General features: G+C 47.0%; 3 protein-coding genes across 3 annotated transcripts; 2 read left to right on the forward strand and 1 right to left on the reverse strand.

Annotated features, from left to right (window-relative positions):
- Nucleotides 1-3,722: 3,722 nt before the first annotated feature.
- LOC124671841 (F-box protein SKIP14-like) lies at nucleotides 3,723-6,814 on the forward strand. Its single transcript, XM_047208162.1, has 4 exons — nucleotides 3,723-4,439; nucleotides 4,482-4,897; nucleotides 5,727-6,472; nucleotides 6,570-6,814. Exons 1-3 carry the CDS (start codon nucleotides 4,142-4,144, stop codon nucleotides 6,252-6,254), a joined length of 1,242 nt encoding a protein of 413 aa, XP_047064118.1. The 5' UTR covers nucleotides 3,723-4,141; the 3' UTR covers nucleotides 6,255-6,472; nucleotides 6,570-6,814.
- A 2,500-nt stretch (nucleotides 6,815-9,314) lies between these two features.
- On the reverse strand, nucleotides 9,315-11,136 carry LOC124674847. Its single transcript, XM_047210903.1, has 2 exons — nucleotides 10,987-11,136; nucleotides 9,315-10,341 (listed from the first exon to the last, which is right to left on the reverse strand). The coding sequence occupies exons 1-2, from the start codon at nucleotides 11,108-11,110 to the stop codon at nucleotides 9,380-9,382; spliced, it is 1,086 nt and encodes a 361-aa protein (XP_047066859.1). The 5' UTR covers nucleotides 11,111-11,136; the 3' UTR covers nucleotides 9,315-9,379.
- Nucleotides 11,137-11,261: 125 nt separating this feature from the next.
- LOC124671842 (cytosolic Fe-S cluster assembly factor NBP35-like) lies at nucleotides 11,262-13,685 on the forward strand. The gene is made up of 3 exons (XM_047208163.1): nucleotides 11,262-11,370; nucleotides 11,469-11,570; nucleotides 12,442-13,685. The coding sequence occupies exons 1-3, from the start codon at nucleotides 11,262-11,264 to the stop codon at nucleotides 13,332-13,334; spliced, it is 1,104 nt and encodes a 367-aa protein (XP_047064119.1). The 3' UTR covers nucleotides 13,335-13,685.
- Nucleotides 13,686-18,570: the final 4,885 nt, after the last annotated feature.

Here is an 18,570-nt window from a genome sequence, read left to right on the forward strand (position 1 = left end):
CCAAGTTCTTGAGGAAGCCATCCGGAAGTTCATCACACCTGATCACAAACCCTCCCCCGAATCCTCATACGTCCATTCGGCCCCAACTTAAGCCATCCTATGGCATCTGCTCGTTCACCACGACGACATTCAAAATATTGGTAGCAGAAAACGAAGTCAATAAAAGTCGTCTCTTTTTGTTCAAGCCATCTTTAATTTCACATCCCTTATCTGCACGAATACGACATACACCCAGCCAGATGTAATAAAGCCATGATCGGCGAGGAACAGCCCTGGTCTTCAACAACATGGACACATGGACAACCTTGTAGCCATAATTGTCGAGCGGTGCATTGAAGGTGTTCGTGTCCGACACTTTAATTTTGAACCCCCTTAAATCTCTACCTTAGCTTTCGACTCCCCTCTTGAGAGTCCTCGTCTCTTATGTAATGGCTTTGTAATCCAAACCGTGCTAAAATTTATAAAGGTTTAGGCTGGCAATGGCCTGCCATATTTACGTTTAACAAAAAGAAAGCCATGAAAAGCTAACAAGGCATCGCTGGCGGAAAATGTGCATGGACTGCCATCGTACACATTGTTCGGGAAAAGGAAGTCATTACGTCCAAAATATTGGTAGCAGGAAAACAAAGTCAATAAAAGTCGTATCTTTTTGTTCAAGACATCTTTAATTTCACATCCCTTATCTGCACGAATACGGCATACACCCAGCCATATGTAATAAAGCCATGATCGACGAGGAACAGCCCTGGTCTTCAACAACATGGACAACCTTGTAGCCATAATTGTCGAGCGGTGCATTGAAGGTGTTCGTGTCCGACACTTTAATTTTGAACCCCCTTAAATCTCTACCTTAGCTTTCGACTCCCCTCTTGAGAGTCCTTATCTCTTGTGTAATGGCTTTGTAATCCAGACCGTGCCAAAATTTATAAAGATTTAGGCTGGCAATGGCCTGCCATATTTACGTTTATCAAAAAGAAAGCCATGAAAAGCTAACAAGGCATCGCTGGCGGAAAATGTGCATGGACTGCCATCGTACACATTGTTCGGGAAAAGGAAGTCATTACGTCCAAAATATTGGTAGCAGGAAAACAAAGTCAATAAAAGTCGTATCTTTTTGTTCAAGACGTCTTTAATTTCACATCCCTTATCTGCACGAATACGGCATACACCCAGCCAGATGTAATAAAGCCATGATCGGCGAGGAACAGCCCTGGTCTTCAACAACATGGACAACCTTGTAGCCATAATTGTCGAGCGGTGCATTGAAGGTGTTCGTCTCTGACACTTTAATTTTGAACCCCCTTAAATCTCTACCTTAGCTTTTGACTCCCCCCTTGAGAGTCCCTATCTATTGTGTAATGACTTTGTAATCCAGACCGTGCCAAAATTTATAAAGGTTTAGGCTGGCAATGGCCTGCCATATTTACGTTTAACAAAAAGAAAGCCATGAAAAGCTAACAAGGCATCGCTGGCGGAAAATGTGCACGCACTGCCATCGTACACATTGTTCGGGAAAAGGAAGTCATTACGTCCAAAATATTGGTAGCAGGAAAACAAAGTCAATAAAAGTCGTATCTTTTTGTTCAAGACATCTTTAATTTCACATCCATTATCTGCACGAATACGACATACACCCAGTCAGATGTAATGAAGCCATGATCGGCGAGGAACAGCCCTGGTCTTCAACAACATGGACAACCTTGCAGCCATAATTGTCGAGCGGTGCATTGAAGGTGTTCGTGTCCGACACTTTAATTTTGAACCCCCTTAAATCTCTACCTTAGCTTTTGACTCCCCCCTTGAGAGTCCCTATCTCTTGTGTAATGACTTTGTAATCCAGACCGTGCCAAAATTTATAAAGGTTTAGGCTGGCAATGGCCTGCCATATTTACGTTTAACAAAAAGAAAGCCATGAAAAGCTAACAAGGCATCGCTGGCGGAAAATGTGCACGGACTGCCATCGTACACATTGTTCGGGAAAAGGAAGTCATTACGTCCAAAATATTGGTAGCAGGGAAACAAAGTCAATAAAAGTCGTATCTTTTTGTTCAATACATCTTTAATTTCACATCCCTCATCTGCACGAACACGACATACACCCAACCAGATGTAATAAAGCCATGATCGGCGAGGAACACCCTGGTCTTCAACAACATGGACAACCTTGTAGCCATCATTGCCGAGCGGTGCATTGAAGGTGTTCGTGTTCGACACTTTAATTTTGAACCCCCTTAAATCTCTACCTTAGCTTTCGACTCCCCTTTTGAGAGTCCTTATCTCTTGTGTAATGGCTTTGTAATCCAGACCGTGCCAAAATTTATAAAGGTTTAGGCTGGCAATGGCCTGCCATATTTACGTTTAACAAAGAGAAAGCCATGAAAAACTAACAAGGCATCGCTGGCGGAAAATGTGCACGGACTGCCATCGTACACATCGTTCGGGAAAAGGAAGTCATTACGTCCAAAATATCGGTAGCAGGAAAACGAAGTCAATAAAAGCCGTCTCTTTTCGTTCAAGACAAATTTAGTACCCCATGGCTCGTGTGCATGGGCACGGTCATAACCCCGGATGTAATAACGCCATGATCGGTGATTGAAGTCCCTAGCCTTCAACAACATCGACGACCTTGCAGCCATCATCGCCGAGCGATGCATTGAAGGCATTCATCTGTGGTCTCAGAGTTACAAAAGCGCCGTTGTCAAAGACATTTTGATTTTGAATCCCCTTGAATCTCTACCTTAGCTTTTAGCTTCCCCTTCGGAGTCCTTCTCTTGTGTATTGGTTTTGTAATCCATGTTGTGTTGATTTTTATAAATGTTCCGGTCTGGCCTTGGCTTGCCGTAGTTACAGCTTTAAAAAGCCATGAAAGGCTAACTAGCCATCGAACCCACACTCGCCGAGCTGCCGACGGAAAATGTGCACGGACTGCCATTTTTCACATTGTTGGTGGAAAAGGAAGTCAATTATACATACTACCGTTTTAATTTGCATTGTATGTCAGCAACACAGCCTACAAAATCTTCCAAAAAAATCTTGCTAAAAAATGCTTTCCAAAAGAAAGGAGACATGCACAGGCCATGAAACCACCACAGCATGCACGGAAACGGTCACACACCGCAGCAGTGGAAGCGGCCCGAAATTCGGACGGCCGGTGCAGGGAGGGAAAGGAAAGCGCGGGGGAAAAAGTGGAAAACCCGGGAAACGATAAAAATATTCCGCGGATCCCGCTCGCTCGCGCTGCGCACGGGAGGAGGCGAACAAGTGAAACCCCCAACCCAACGAAAACAAAGGGAGCCGCCCCGCCCGCCCACCCCAGCCTAGAGTAGAAAACGAGATCGGGCTAGGCGCCCCCACCCCAGAGCAGAGCAGGCAGAGCAGGCCACGCGCCCCCCCTCCTCTCATCTCCCACCTCCCGTTCCCTCGCGCCGCGCGGAAGGCCAAGCGGGAGACGCCGATTTCCCCGGAACCCCCAACGCCCCTCCCTCTCCTCTGCCCTGCCCCGGGGGTTTCACCACCACCACCCGTCCCCCCATCGCCGCACCAATCCCAGTCACTCCCCGCCGCCGCCGCATTCCAGGGCGCCTCCGTCTGTCCTCCGCGCGCGTCCGCTGCAGGCTCCCGAGAGCCCACCCGCCCCTTCCGCTCCTTGCGGATCTCGGCTCCTGCCGCCGTCGCCGGCGCCGGTGTGGGGTATTCCGTATCGCGCCCCGAGCCGCCGCCTGCCTGCCTGCCGCGGCGAATCGTCGTCTCCTTCCATGGGGCCGCCGCCGGGGCTCCGATTCGGGGTCTGATTCTCCGCCTTCTTCTATCTCTGCCGCCGGGTCGATTTGGGATCCGTCCGATCGAGATTGCTCCGTGAAGTTTTTGGTCCTAGGGATATTTTTTGATTCGCCCCGGATCAGGAATAGAGGGTTCTTCTCTTCTCTGCTCTGCTCTTTGGTGGGGGTAACGGGGAGATCTAGGGTTGCCGTCTTCTTCTACCTATCCATCCATCGTTCCTTCCTTCTCTTGTTCTTCATATTCCATCCATCCATCCATCCATCCATCCATCCGTAGAAAAAAACACAAAAAAAAGAGGAGTATCAGCAGTAGTAGTAGGGGATTGATTATTTTGGAAGAGGCTACCTATCTCTATCTATCCATGGCGCTGAATTACCACCCGTCGTGCTCCTTCCTGGCGAGCGACGACTGGTCGGCGGCCATGATGCGGGGCTGCGGCTGCTGGTCGGAGGAGGCCTCCCCGCTCTCCTCCATCGGGGTCAACTCCCTCTGGTGGGACGACTTCGAGGACCTCGACCCCGTCGACCTCCTCCCCACCGACCCCTTCGGGATGAACTTCGAGACCACGCTCACCGCCGCGCTCGCAACCTGCTCCGATCTCACCAACCTCCTCAACCAGGCTCTCGCGCTCACCGTCGACCCGCTCCGTGGCGGCGGCGGCACACGGAGCACCGCCTTCGCCTTCGAGGCGGCGGCCCCCTTTGCCTGCGGAGGCCCTTCTGTCGCCGCCTCTGCTCAGAGTCAGAGGCTGCCTCCCCTTGCAGAGCCGATTGCATCTCCCCCTGGCGATGCTGCATTGATGTCCCACGACACGGCTGATGCTGGTGCCGCGCCGCATGATGCCATGGTGTTTGCTCTCCGCTACCTCGGCCTCCGCGACCTCCTGGCGGTGGAGATGGTGTGCAAGTCCCTGCATTCCGCTGTCCGCGGCGACGACTCCCTGTGGAAGTGCATCCACGTGGAGCCGGTCCTCAGCGCCAAGATATCTGATCCCGATCTTCTGTGCCTCACGCAGAAGATACCCGGTGTTTTGCAGTGTCTGAATATCGACGACTGCATACATGTCACCGATAAGGGTCTGAATGCTCTTCTTGGAAGTAATCCCAAGTTAATGAAGGTTAGTGTTGTCAGCCACACAATCCTCTTGCAGTTTTTTCCAGGATTACTTCATCTCTTTGATATTTGGCAATACATTTTTATCTGTGTATGTTCATAGTTACACTAGTGTACTTCCTATCGTAGCATATACTCTGATAAAGAAAATGTAATAGGCACTAAAATTTCAAACTGAATAGGACTCGACCCAGGTATTGGAGGTTTACAGCCACAACTCCCACAAATTGAGCTAGGGCCAGTTCCTAAGGGAACATAAATGTTATATGAAGCATAATACGTTTAGCTAGTTCTAGCTATCTGGAAGTATTTACTGTCACAAATATTCCCTATGGATTATTGGGTATGTTGATACTCAATCCTGTCGAGTGTGCTTTTGGTCTTTTTCTTGGTTTTTATTGTTACATATTATTATAGCACAAATAAAAAACTTAGATACGGAGTATTACTATTAACTTGTCCATATGTCTGCTGGATCACAGCCTCTAGGGCGAATTAGTTTGGTGAGACCCCTGCATGGTCTGCAAGAGCTGTGATAGCTGGCAGCAAAAGCAGGAAAATACTGGATGAAATGTTCTTGCCACATTACTAGTTTATCATATGACTTCCTAACCTGAAGGCTATTGCGAAGAATTCCATACAGAATCTTTGACTGGATGATTTTTCATGTTTATAATTTCTTGTGGTAGTTCAAAGTTGAAACATCAAGAGAAAACTTGTCCTACCAATTCTGGATACAACTCTTTCTGTGCATGTGCTTGTGTTCTACATTTTTTAGTTTCACAGAAACATTTCTGTTTATTATATGTTCTAATTTTCTCTTTCTTACACAGTTGAGCATTGCGCGCTGCCCGAGGTTAACTTTAGATGGTCTTATTGCCAATCTCAAGTCATTCAATATGAAGGAAAAATCTGGTATCAAGAGCCTCAGAATTGATAAGAACTTCAATCTGCCAGAACAGGATTATGAGGAGTTATTATCCTTGTTGAACATCGACAAGATGCAGGAGTTGCACAACCGGGCTCCACGGTTCCGTCATGCTAACCATTTTTTATCAGGTTGCGAAGACGGATATGCTCTTGATATTGAGATGTGTCCTATATGTCAGAGCTACAAACTTGTTTTTGACTGCCCTGAAGAGGGGTGCAGTGACAGAAGATCTGGAAATTGCAGAGCATGCGAGGTTTGCATCAAGAGATGCAGGCAGTGTGGAAGGTGCTTAGAACGGAATGAGAAGTTTGAAGAGAAATTTGATCTGGACTACCTTTGCTACAAGTGTCGAGGGGATCCAGCTTCATCTCTTCCTGTGGAGAAGGATTTGGTCTCCATTTTATCCAGTGGAAGAATACCTTCTCCTTGACCACAGGGGAGACCAGCAGTCGATTTACAGCCAGTCAGTCATCTTAGCATAGCTACTACTGATGGAAGAAAAGACAAAAAAAAAAAGGTTTGCTTATCTATCCATGGAGGTGTGGTCGCTAACACATGCTACGTTGCAAGAAAAACAAAAAAAAAAACTTGGTAAATCCAGCAGAAAAAGGATGGTGTTCTATTTATGGCTTCACCAGCGACAATAAGGTGGGTGGTGCTGTATTTTTTTGGCTGGTATAATGTTTATTTCTTTCTTGATGAGGCACTCATTTTGTTAACACGATGTTTCTCTTGGAATTTGCAGTTCAATAGTGTAAAAGTACAGCGTGAAAAATTGTGTCAGTGGGTTGCTTGATGCTGCAGCTTCCTGGGAAGATCGGAGATTAACTTACTACTACTTCGCTTCCCACAAATAAGACCTGGAGTATATGTTTTATATCTGTATATGCGTGAGCGTGACATTGTAATAGTTTTTCCTGGAGTCGTGGTGTCATGTGAGTGGATAGCTACTTCGATATAAATAAATTAATGTGACTTCTAACCAAAAAATCGCCATCTTCACTTTGGTTGCTCCCTTGGTTATGGTTTTCTGAAATGGACTGTGAGTCTGATATATCTCGTTGTGCTAAAATCTGCCCTGTTGTGCCGTCCTCGTTAGCAACAATGAAGGTGGCGCTGCAGGCAATCTTTACTGAAGGTTGCGTGTTCTTTCCTGATGATGTCTGCGTAGCGGCACTGATCTTATTGGGTGGACGGTGTTATGGGTCAAATGCCGTGTGATCCAGATAGGTCATGCACCAAATGTGAGCTCCGTTGGTTTTGGAATCATGTCGACTCAGACTAGCTAAGCTAGCTTGCTTGTTCCACAGGCAAGGCAAAGTAATGGATTCGTGAGAGCCGAGAAGTGGCCAGCAGCAGGTGGATTCTGACTTTGGAGAGTAGCAATCCATTTTGTCGTCCGAGGAGGAATCCATATCCCGGAAGCAAGCAGCACCTGTCGCGTTGCTGTGTTTTCTTGCTTTGCGTACGGGGGAACGTGTTGGCCAACTGATACATAACAAACAGCGGCCGGAAGAGTGAAGGAAGGAAGCCCCTGCTGCTAGGAAATCAGACCTCATGAAACCCGGTAATCAAGTTATCTACGTTATCGATAACGTATCTGGTGTGCCTGGTGTCAGAAAGTTTACATGCGAGAAAATTCGCTAAAAGAATCTGAAAGAAATTGAGTACATGCACAACATACTTCACATTGTCACAGAAATTCAGTTCAAATACACTGGATAATCAAAGACAAATTCCCCCAAATTCAGAAAAGAAGACAGCGGATCAGATTGTAGATGATTCAGTTCAGACTGAATTCGGCAAGCTTCTTTGAACATGACAGATTCAGCACATTTACACTATCAGAACTGAATCTGTTGTCTTTGTTTCCCGAGCTTTGATCTCAATTTGCATTTGAAAATTTGTGATGTGATGGATGTGTACCGTGTCCATGTTAGCATGAAATTCAGATTCTTTTACGACCTCTCATGGGATGTCCCCGACCTGACGTGCTGCACTACAAGCTCGGGTAAACTAGATGAAGGAAGAGGTGTAGTAGTAGTTCCTTGTTTTCTTTGTTCTTCTGCAAGACTGCAACAAGTAGTCCAGGCGTGGCTGTTTTAAAAACACAACTGAAGCCCACATGCTGGCTGACCACCTACTTGATTCACGCTGCTACTACCTTCTTTCTAGTTTCAGTAGTTTAAGTAAATCTGAAGAACATGGGAATCGTCACAGGAGACATCATATCAGCCTATACTATCTTAACCAAAATAAAAATAAGCGGTGCGATTGACATGAGTAATTCATGATTTTATTTCAAGAATAATCAGAGCGAAGGAACATAACAAACAGGAACAGCGCCCGGACGGAAGAGCGAAGGAAGGAAGCCCCTGCTGCTAGGAAACCAGACCTCATGAAACCCGGTAATCAAGTTATCTACATTATCGACAAGACGACAACGTATCTGGTGCACCTGGAGTCTGAAATTTACATGCAAAAAAGTTCGCCAAACAAATCTGAAGAAAATGACTACATGCAGAACATACATCAACCTTGTAATTAAAATTCGGTTAAAAATTTGAACTACAACTCGATAAACATACATACAACTCAGCTTTGACGTAGTCTCTTATGTGAAAGGAAAACTCATATCTTCTCCGTCTGCTTAGCCGAGATGTGCAATTGGAGTAAGCTTATCTGACTTGAGATGCAACTTCCTTTCCTACACTCCACATAGGTCATGATGCGAAAAAGAAGAAAGTAACACTCCTGTTTATCAATTCAAACATGAGGTGTAAGAAGGAATAGTGTAAACAGGTTCCACTGGGAGTGTTGAGGCTCGACAATTCGGTTCAAATTTTGACCTACAATTAAAGACAAGGCGACAAGTTCTCTCTCAAGAAAAGAGCGAAGAATACAAATTGACTATGGATTTGGCATATTGACACTATTACAATTGAATATGGTGTCTTCATTTTCGAGCTGATATTTGAATTTGTATTTGAATTTTTCTGATGTGGTAGACGTGTACTGTGTACATGTTAGCAGCAAATTCAGAATCTTTTACGACCTTTTTAGGGGTATCTCTGATGTCGATACACCACAAGCTTGGTAAACTGTATGAAAGCTGCAGTTCCTTCTTTTTGTTATTCCTTTGCAATAAATAGTCCATATGTGTCTGTTTCGAAAACTAAAATGAAATCTGAAACCCAAATGTTAGAAAAGTTCTGCCATGATCATGTTCCATGTGTAAGAAATCACATTTCGTTTGCATGTCTTGCTAAGCTGAACCCCACCTGATTCACTGCTACCTGCTTTGTAATTTCAATAGTTTAAGTTAATCTGAAGAACATGGGAATCGTCATAGGGGACATCACATCAGTTTACACTATTCTAACCACAATAAAAAGAAGGGGCGTGATGGATGTGAGTAATTCAATTTTTTTTATGAAAGGGGTGAAGTCCCACATTTCCATATACAGTAAAAGAAAACATTCTACATATGTGAGTAATTTATGATTTCATTTCAAGAATAATCAGAATACAGTGTACATCCATTGACAGAATTACTCATGGGAAGAATTCTACATGGCCACCAACATCCCTACACAACAACTTGGCTTCAGAAGCCATTTTCCTGCTCCTATATAGCACCAGGTTTGTGAGCCGATGCTTGGGCTGCGGCTCGAATGATCTTGCCTCCGCCTCCTTCCCGAGCAGTGCGAGCTCCCGCGCGGGCATCACGTTGCCCCACCAGAACTCACGCAGGACCTCATGGATGAGCTCCCAGTATGCACGATCCCGAGGCACCCGGAAGAGGCTGCTCCCGTTGGGGGTCCAGCAGTAGAGGTCGACCCAGTCTCTGCCCATGATCTCCATCAGGCCCTGCACCTGAGGCATGTAGTAGTATGGCACGATACGCCATGGCAGAGCAATCTCAGGCTTACCCTTGTTGTACGGGCACTTGACTTCCAGGATCCCACCGTCAGGGTCACACCCCAGAATGCCGTCGGGTGAAGCTCCGAGCCAGCCAGAGTTAGCCTCAGTGTGCACGGCAAAACCAAGGGAACCCACCGACCTTCCTGTGATGGTCGCGTACTGCTCTACAGCCATGCTTTCATGATTAGTTCCCCAGGCCATGGCAGACTGGGCTGCATCCGCCAACTTGATGTCGCTTGGTCCGAAGACCTTCTCACTCCATAGCTCTGACCGTCTGTTGCCGGCCCAGAAACCCAAGGCAGTGCTGAAGGTGCTTGTGGTGAGCTTGTCCTTGCGGAGAGCAAACCACTCCTCTGACCGCTGGGCTACATCAGAAGAGGGAAGCTGGGCAGACACCATGAGGGCTGAAGATGACAAGGGAGATAGCAACGATGCCCGTGTATAGATCTTCAAGGAGGAACCCGAGCAGCTGCGGGGAATGTAGCCTTCAAAGTTTCTTCTCGATGGCAAGGATGCACACGGGGTTAACCGCACATGAGCTGTTGAGCAAAAGGCCGTTGGTATTGGCAGGAGTGTCCTGAACAAACAAGAAACTGCTCACTGGTTAGAAAGCATGTTAAATCGGCTATGCAGTTTGGAATGAGTATGTGATAGCTGGGAAAGCATACATAGGAAGTGCTCCACAAGAATGGCCAACCTCTGAATGTGCGTGTAACACATGACAGAGTTTATGTTATGCTTCTCTTATAGTATGAAGAGATTGCCTCATTTGTTGGATAAAGCATGGAAGAATTTTGCAAGCAACCACTTAGGGATTATTCCTTGCCTGACTCCAGGGAAGGAGACATGCTTGGGGGCAAGTAAACATTTCTGACAGGCGAACAGCGCATGCTACAACGAAGCAAACTATGTGTAGCTGAAAATGACAGCCTGCAATCCTGTTCTACTTTTTATCTAGTTGGGATATAGGACCCTTGTACTCCGATTCCACATGTAAAAGCTTGCCATACTGAATCGATTGCATTCAATTTGAAACAATCAGTAAGCTACACCACTCGATAAACAACCTCAAGTCAAACTAAACAGGACTATAACGGCCATTTCCCAAACAATTTCGCATTTGGGAACGAGTATCATTCGTATCGCCGTTTACGATGCTCTCAAGCTAGGACGAGTGACAGTGTAGGACAAAGCAATAGAGCGGCGGGAGTGGTGGCGGGGATGGGTAGCTGACTCACCTGCGCGGTGCGGGAGTGCGAGCGACGAGGCCGGCCGAGCAGAGCGAAGCCTCGGCCTCGGCGGCGCGGCCCCGCGGCTGAGCGCATGACGGCCGGCGGCCGCCGCCTGCGGAGAGGCTGCCATGGCTAGGTCTCCGCTTGTGGATGGGCTGGTTCCGGCCGAATGGGTTCGGGACGGGACAAGCCCAAGGTCTCGGTCCGGGTCGAACTCGAACGAAAACTTGCCTTCCGACCCAGGGCAAAAACGTCATATATAGAATCACAAATCAAATTCGATGCCAGGTGAAATTTCTCCAGCAGCCGCCGCCGCAGCGAAGGGAGGGAACGGGGAGGCGAGCGGCGCCGGCGACGGCGGCGGAGATGTCCCGGCGGACGCCAACGACCGTACGGACACCGACTTGCTTGCGAGGGTTTACTGTATGTCTGTATCCGAGGGTTTTACGATTCTCTTCTAATCGGTTTCTGGGTTTCCGCCGCCGCAGATTGCCCCGGGACGCAGTCGGATGCGGCGGGGAAGGCGGAGTCATGCGCAGGATGCCCCAATCAGCAGATCTGCGCCACCGCACCCACGGGCCCTGACCCCGGTAACACCACTCTGCCTCTCTGCAACTTGCCGCCGCGCCACCGTTTCCTCAATCAGATACTTATGCGATATCAATGTGGTTTGCTTGCTAGCATGTTGCACCGATGCTTATTGTGGTCAGGGGTTCGTTGCAGCTGAGTGTGACTGTACGAGCTTGGTAGATGATCGTGTGGTCTGCACTTACCTGAGCATGCGTTGCGCTTGAATTAAGCTCGCGTGCAGAAGATTTATTAAATTTGACTGTCACTAAACCCAACCTGCCAGCAAATTTGCGTGCAATCTGTGCATACAAGTTGTTTTTGTATGTCTGATCGTGTACTCCATGATTTTGGAAGAAGCTTCCATGGTATGAACTGCAAAACAATTGTCTGATATGTGCTAGGAAAATATATGAGATGCCTGATAGATTCTACAGTTGGTTCATTGATTCTCAGGTGACATTACCGGATGACGGCGCCCTTGTAATATATGTCCAAATTTTAGTCGCCCTGATTCAGTTTGATCAATGGAAAAAGCACTATGTTTTGTTTGATTAAGTACCTGAAGAACCTACCATTGTGTTAAGCTTCTCATACTGTCATCATACATGTACATGTAAAACTAGAGCATTAGTTCAGTTAATTGTGTATGTGTGCCACCCTTAATGGATGCTATTACTGATGAAGTCAGCTGTTATTTTTGACCTAATGTCCCACAGTCACACATAAACCACTTACCTGTGACTGTTTTATTTACGCCTGTGAGCATCCTATATCTAATCTTTAACATGTCCTATGTCATTGGTTGCGTATCGGCATCATCTTATTGTTCTCTGATCTATATTAATTTTATTCTTGATAAGGCAACGCTAAATTGAGTTATTTTATTTCCAGATCTGCTTGTCATCACTGAGCGAATGAGTACTGTGAAACATAAGATACTGGTAATGTCTGGCAAGGGTGGTGTCGGGAAGAGTACGTTTTCAGCCCAGCTCTCATTTGCCCTTGCTGAGGACTATCAGGTCGGTCTTCTAGACATAGACATATGCGGACCTAGCATCCCAAAAATGTTAGGCCTCGAAGGCCAGGATATTCATCAAAGCAATGCTGGCTGGTCACCAGTGTATGTTGAGTCCAATCTTGGTGTCATGTCAGTTGGCTTCTTGCTGCCCGACCCAGATGATGCTGTCATATGGAGGGGTCCTCGCAAGAGTGGACTCATCAAAAAGTTCGTAATGGATGTTGATTGGGGAGAGATTGACTACCTCGTGGTGGATGCTCCTCCAGGAACCTCAGATGAAAATATATCAATTGTTTCGTACCTCCAGATTTCAGGAATAGATGGTGCCATCATCGTCACCACCCCACAGCAAGTTTCTCTAATTGACGCAAGGAAGATGATAAACTTCTGCAAAGAGGTTAAGGTTCCTGTCTTGGGTGTTGTTGAGAACATGAGTGGCTTGAGGCAGGCATTTTCCGATTTGAAATTCATGAACCCAAGCGAGACAGGTGACACCGACGCCACAGAGTTTGCCCTGAACTATATCAAGGAGAACGCCCCCAAACTTCTGTCGCTCGTTGCATGCAGCGAGGTGTTCGATAGCAGCAAGGGTGGAGCTGAGAAGATGTGCCATGAGATGGGAGTCCCTTTCCTTGGGAAGGTGCCCATGGATCCACAGCTTGGCAAGGCGGCGGAGGAGGGGAGATCATGCTTCACCGATCAGAAGTGCAGTGCAAGTGCTCCAGCTCTTAGAAGTATAATCAAGAAGCTGTTCAAGCCCCAATGAGAAGTTCGAGTTGACAGATATCCGTGAAAATGATACTCAGAGAGGTTGTCTTTTATGGCACTTGCAAAGATATATACAAAGGAAACAGTACCTCAAAAATGATACACAGAGCGTTATCCAATACCTCAAAAATCAGGAAATAGTTTCCTTTGTATATATCACACATTCACACACAGAGTGTTGTCTTTTGTGGCACCTGCGGTTTGAAGAAAACCTTCTGTTGTCACATGCAAATTCGGTTAGATTTTGCACTACTGTGTCTTACTACAATAGGAAAAAACAAATATTACCTGTAGAAACTATGAGATGTTGTTTACTCACAAATCATAATCCTAAATTTGAGGTCCTTTACTTTTTTCGTTTCTATATGCCTTTAGAAGGGTCTACTTTTTGTTCTGTGTATCAACCTAGTTATTAAACACAACTGGTGATTGTTGGAACGTGTCTGGTTCTCGTTTCCCCCCTTTTATCACATTACACTGCAATTTGTTTTGTTACACTTCCTCATGTTTGGTTTGACTTCTTTTTGGGAACACTGAGTATTACACTAACGCACGGAAGAACACATATGAACTGACGTAGTGATGCGGACCACCATTTTTTTTTTTGACGAAAATGCAATGGCGGCTGGTTTTCATTGGCTAATAATCATGAGAGGTTACAGAGTCGATCAGGGAGTCACAGAGAATTGAGTTGATGAAATGAGCACTATTGTATATGACTATTCGCTGTAGTAAGATGCAGACATTGGACCGAGCAACTAGGCTCACTAAAAACCACAAACAAAATGCATCTACCAATGAAAGCATGACCCACCAGACATTTATCTTGTGTTTTGGTAGTACGCGCAAGTAAATACACAATCCTCTAGTTGTAATGTCTCACGTACTTGTTACTCACTGCATTGTGTTGTAATATATAACTTGAGCAAATCGGACGGCTTACACTTCAACAGATACAAAGGTGGAACATAATTTCTTCTCACCGGCAATACATATTGTTACCTTCGTCCGCAAAGAGATCCACAATTAGAGTGTCAGATTTCTATTGTTTGAGCGCGAGAAAAACTAAGGGTTTTCTATGTACAGTAGGATGGGTTGGACTAAATTTTGGAATAGGTGGCATCAGGAAATAGGTACTTTCTTGCTTCGCCAAACTTTGGGCTAAGCAATTGGGTGCTAGTATCCCTGTCAAACTTTTCCTAGTAGAAACTGGCATTTGCTGTATTTTGTGCAATTTGTTTTCACAGAAAACGTAGGGGTAGACAGAGAAGTCCGTTGCAGACGCTAACAACAAACCCTCGTACGTAGGTTTCACATAAAACGAGAGTTTTCCACTCAGGGTGCTGTGGATTCTAAATAATCCGCTCTAAGTTGTGGGCTGCGAAAAAGCTACAGTGAGCTGAAGAATACGAGAATGTTAGAATTTGTTTGGTTGGAACAATTGTGAGACAGTAGATTTATTAGAAGTTGTTAGTAGTACCAATGTTGTACCCATCGGATACATAGAAACTGTTTATATGCTAATTGATCGAAAAATGCAGATCGGTACAGTGGTTAAGTTTACATTATAATGACTTTTCACAATAAACATTTATTCTAATGTTGCATATATAGACCAATAATATGGGATTTTCTTAACTTAGTTCTCAGTCAACTTTACAGTCGTCAGATATGTTCTACGGAGATTTGTGTGTGGGCTAGATATTATTCTCTTGTTTTAAAATGAGACCAGCTAGGGCTAGCCCATGGCGGTGTATTTTTATAGAAGAAAACACCGTGAGGGCACATGACAGTCCCGGGGACTCGAATGTACCAACAGGTCGACGCCCTATTCTTGTTTTTTAATTATATAGGCAACGATGAACGGCCGATATAGGCGGGAAATTGGCCGCATGTATTTTTGTGCTGCCATTTTTTTTGTAGGACTAGTGTTGCCTGTGAGGATTTAGGCATTTTCATTGTCTAGGAGCATGTGTGCTTCCCGGGAATCAGGGTTTTGACCTCCTTGCTAGTCGCTAATTCCACTTTGACCTCTAAATTCATTTTTTCTGAAATGAGAGCTTTATAATAACGGGTTAACACCAGAGTTTTACATCATGTGCTACAAATTCTCTCACAATTGGGGCAGTTTATTCGACAATAATACATGTTTGGATAAGGGTTTGTCTCTGTCTCAGCTAACTGAATTTTTTAAAGAAAAGTGCAACCTATTTCTTTACACTTTTCTGGTAGAGAACTATAATTTTTATAGACATGTCAAAAAAATACCATGATACCATGATATAGACAATAAATTTTATAGACACTTTTCTGTTACATTTTTCATTTTAGACATATCAAAAAAATACCATGATATAGAAAATATTGTAATCTACAAATATGTAAATTTTCAGAATGAAATATGTTGTATTTTGGACTCAACAAAATTAACAAATCTTGATTTCATCACTGGTGAATAGTATTAAACAGTACACTATAATCTAGATTTTGTCATTTTTACCAAGGGTAAAATACAACACATTTAAATCTTAAAATTTACATATTAATAGATTCCAACATTCTCTATGTCTATGTATTTTTTTTTCAAAATTATCTGGAACTATAAAATCAAAAGTTTTAAAGTTTTTGAAAAAAAACCGGGCTACATATATCTCGGGCTACAAAAGTGGTTTTCGGGTATGAACCGATGCTTCTCGTTTGTGTTTCAGATTGTTCTAAGCAACCAATAAGATATCGTTGCCATAAAGAAAGATACCGAAAGAAGATAGTTGAGAGTTGGCTCTAGCTGGTAACATTAATGCCAACATTAGGCTGTCAAGCGGGGCGGGATGCGGGTTAGCAAATTGTACTACCGTTTCTTTAAATCTCCTCTATTTCCTAGCTCCATTTGCTCTAGTATTTTGTTTGCGGGATGTGAGAGCATCCCCACTCGTCTCCCCGACGAGGTCCCCAAGACCGCGTTTTGTCATCCGGACGGTGAATTTCGGTCCAGTCGCTCCCCCGGTTTCTCGTTTTCGTCTGGATTTGGTCCTTCATCCATCCGGCGAGCCCACGCCATCCCCGCCCCCCCGGGAGCGCTCGGGGAGTCCGGACGAAACGAAAGCGCGGGAAACGCCGAGGAAACTTCCCGCGCGTCTGGTGGCCCAACTTGTCGGCGAGAGACACCGATCGTTATCCTCATCGCATCGTCTTCCGCGCGCTGTAAAAGCCTGCCGCCGGTCAGTATTCGTCGGCCGCGTAGCTTCCACGCGGCGAGTTAATGCCGTCGCCTCGGTATCACGCACGCCTATCTCTATTTATCGCCGAACTACCGCGCCTGCCCCACATTCACCTCGCCCGCCTTCCCCCAAATCTTCCCCGATCTCGAACGAACTAGCAATGGCGAACGACGGTGCGGCCAACAACGGCTTTAGCCGCCGCTCTCTCCACCAATGGGAGGGACGGCTCCTCCACATGGCGGGCTACCCGGCGCCTCCGGACTTCCGCGCGCCGGGAGGATGGAGACTAAGCGCGGGCGGCGTGCCGATCCCGCCGCCGCCAATGGGTCGGGCCACCATGGACGCTGAGATCGAAGCAGTGCTCGCCACATTCACCGACGAGCAGCGCGCGGAGCCGCGCTTCTTCCCCGACGCATACGATTCGTGGAGCGAGTTCTTCCGGTGCAGGTACGAGCGCGAACTCACCGCGTATGACGGCCCTCCTCCTCCTCCGGTAAGGAACAACGCCGCCGGCCGCCGCCGATGGTGGAGCGCGCCTGGCCGCACCCTCTCGAATGTGCTCGCGCTCATCGAGGGCGGGAATTCCCCCGTCCTGCAAATGCCGCTGCTGGAGGCGGCTACTGTGTCGTGCCAGCGCGGTAGCTCCTGGCTGCCGAGGAGGATGGCGCCATCCTCCTCCTCGTCTGGGTCAAGGTCGGCGTCCAGGTCCGGCGGGTCGACGTCGGTCTTTGTTAAGGAGCCGACGTCTCCGTCGACACCGGCGCGCGTCAACAAGGAGCCGGCGTCTCCACCGCCGACCAGAGGGCGCAGCAGCGGCGCCCTCGTCATCCGCGACCAACCCTCCTCTAAGCGCGGGCGGAAGAGGAAGTCGGCGAAGAAGGAGGCCGCCGCGGCCGCCGCCAACCAGCTCGCCGAGGAGGAGGCGAAGCGCGCGGAGGACGCCGCGGTGGCGGAGGCGATCGCCAGGTCGCTGAAGGACCTGGTGCCCGCCGACAACAGCCTCCCATCGACGCCGCACCGGAGTGGTCCGGGCGCGACCGGGAGCGCCGAGGAGGCGGAGCGGCGGCCGGCGGCTGCTGGATCTGGCCGCCGCGCGTCAACTCGCCGCCCGCGCCGCCGCACCATCCGCCGGTAGGAACGCCACGCCCAGGGAGGTGATCAAGCTCGAGGAGAGCAGCGACGACGACATCTACCGGCCGTCGCCGCCACGCGCCGGCGACGCTGGCCAGGGTACGAGCCGCTGGTACGAGGCGCCGCCGCCCCAGGACGACGCCGGCTCGAGCGACGACGATGACGGCGGCGACTACGCGGCCTTCTACCGCCATTTCGGCATGTAGGAGGCCGCTTTTTAGTTTAAGTTTTAGTTTGCCAATCGCCGAATTCAAATATATGTACGAATTCGGCCTATTTATGTACGAAGTCGCCTCTATATGTTAAATATCATTAAATTTCGCTTATGTTTGAACGAGCTTCGCCCAATTTTTTCTGAATTCGCCGTATTATGTCAAAATACTTACATCCATCCTAGGCTCGCGGCTGGGAAAATGGGCATCCCTAGGCTAAATTTTCCTCCAATCCAGACAAAAATATCGCTGAATTTGGGCGTGGGCAGCCCAACGTCTGAGATATAGCTATTTGCGGATGCGGGCGTTTCAACCCTTGCCAACATGGAAGCGCACCAGAGTGCTACTTGTAGAATGTAACGTCTCACCTACTTGCGTGTGCTTATTGATGATGAAAGATCATATTCACCCACTGCCATTCGAAGAACATAATGTCTTCATGTGTGCAAACACATAATTTGTTCTTCTATATAGTTGTGGTTACATACGTCCACCACCTTGATACTTGGATACAACGAGAGCTTGCAATCCACATGTAGCAGAGTCACAACCGATCAAGCATTTCCCTTGTTACCATGGCTAGAAAAAATAACTTGTTACATAGGAGGCTGGTATGTATGTGTAGAACATAAGAATGGGCGGCGTCAAGAAATAGTTTATGTGAATCTACCGA

The sequence above is a fragment of the Lolium rigidum genome, chromosome 7 (assembly GCF_022539505.1).
Source record: "Lolium rigidum isolate FL_2022 chromosome 7, APGP_CSIRO_Lrig_0.1, whole genome shotgun sequence".
Taxonomy (NCBI): Eukaryota; Viridiplantae; Streptophyta; class Magnoliopsida; order Poales; family Poaceae; genus Lolium; species Lolium rigidum.

Bases quoted from the DNA above. Each gene is read 5' to 3' on its own strand.
- LOC124671842 (XM_047208163.1), top strand. From the start codon at position 11,262: ATGCCAGGTGAAATTTCTCCAGCAGCCGCCGCCGCAGCGAAGGGAGGG. The intron at 11,371-11,468 runs GTACGGACACCG...CCGCCGCCGCAG, and splicing joins CCCGGCGGACGCCAACGACC to ATTGCCCCGGGACGCAGTCG. The intron at 11,571-12,441 runs GTAACACCACTC...TTTTATTTCCAG, and splicing joins ACCCACGGGCCCTGACCCCG to ATCTGCTTGTCATCACTGAG.
- LOC124674847 (XM_047210903.1), bottom strand. From the start codon at position 11,110: ATGGCAGCCTCTCCGCAGGCGGCGGCCGCCGGCCGTCATGCGCTCAGC. The intron at 10,342-10,986 runs GTGAGTCAGCTA...ACCAGTGAGCAG, and splicing joins CGCACTCCCGCACCGCGCAG to TTTCTTGTTTGTTCAGGACA.
- LOC124671841 (XM_047208162.1), top strand. From the start codon at position 4,142: ATGGCGCTGAATTACCACCCGTCGTGCTCCTTCCTGGCGAGCGACGAC. The intron at 4,440-4,481 runs GCACACGGAGCA...CGGCGGCCCCCT, and splicing joins CCCGCTCCGTGGCGGCGGCG to TTGCCTGCGGAGGCCCTTCT. The intron at 4,898-5,726 runs GTTAGTGTTGTC...TTTCTTACACAG, and splicing joins GTAATCCCAAGTTAATGAAG to TTGAGCATTGCGCGCTGCCC.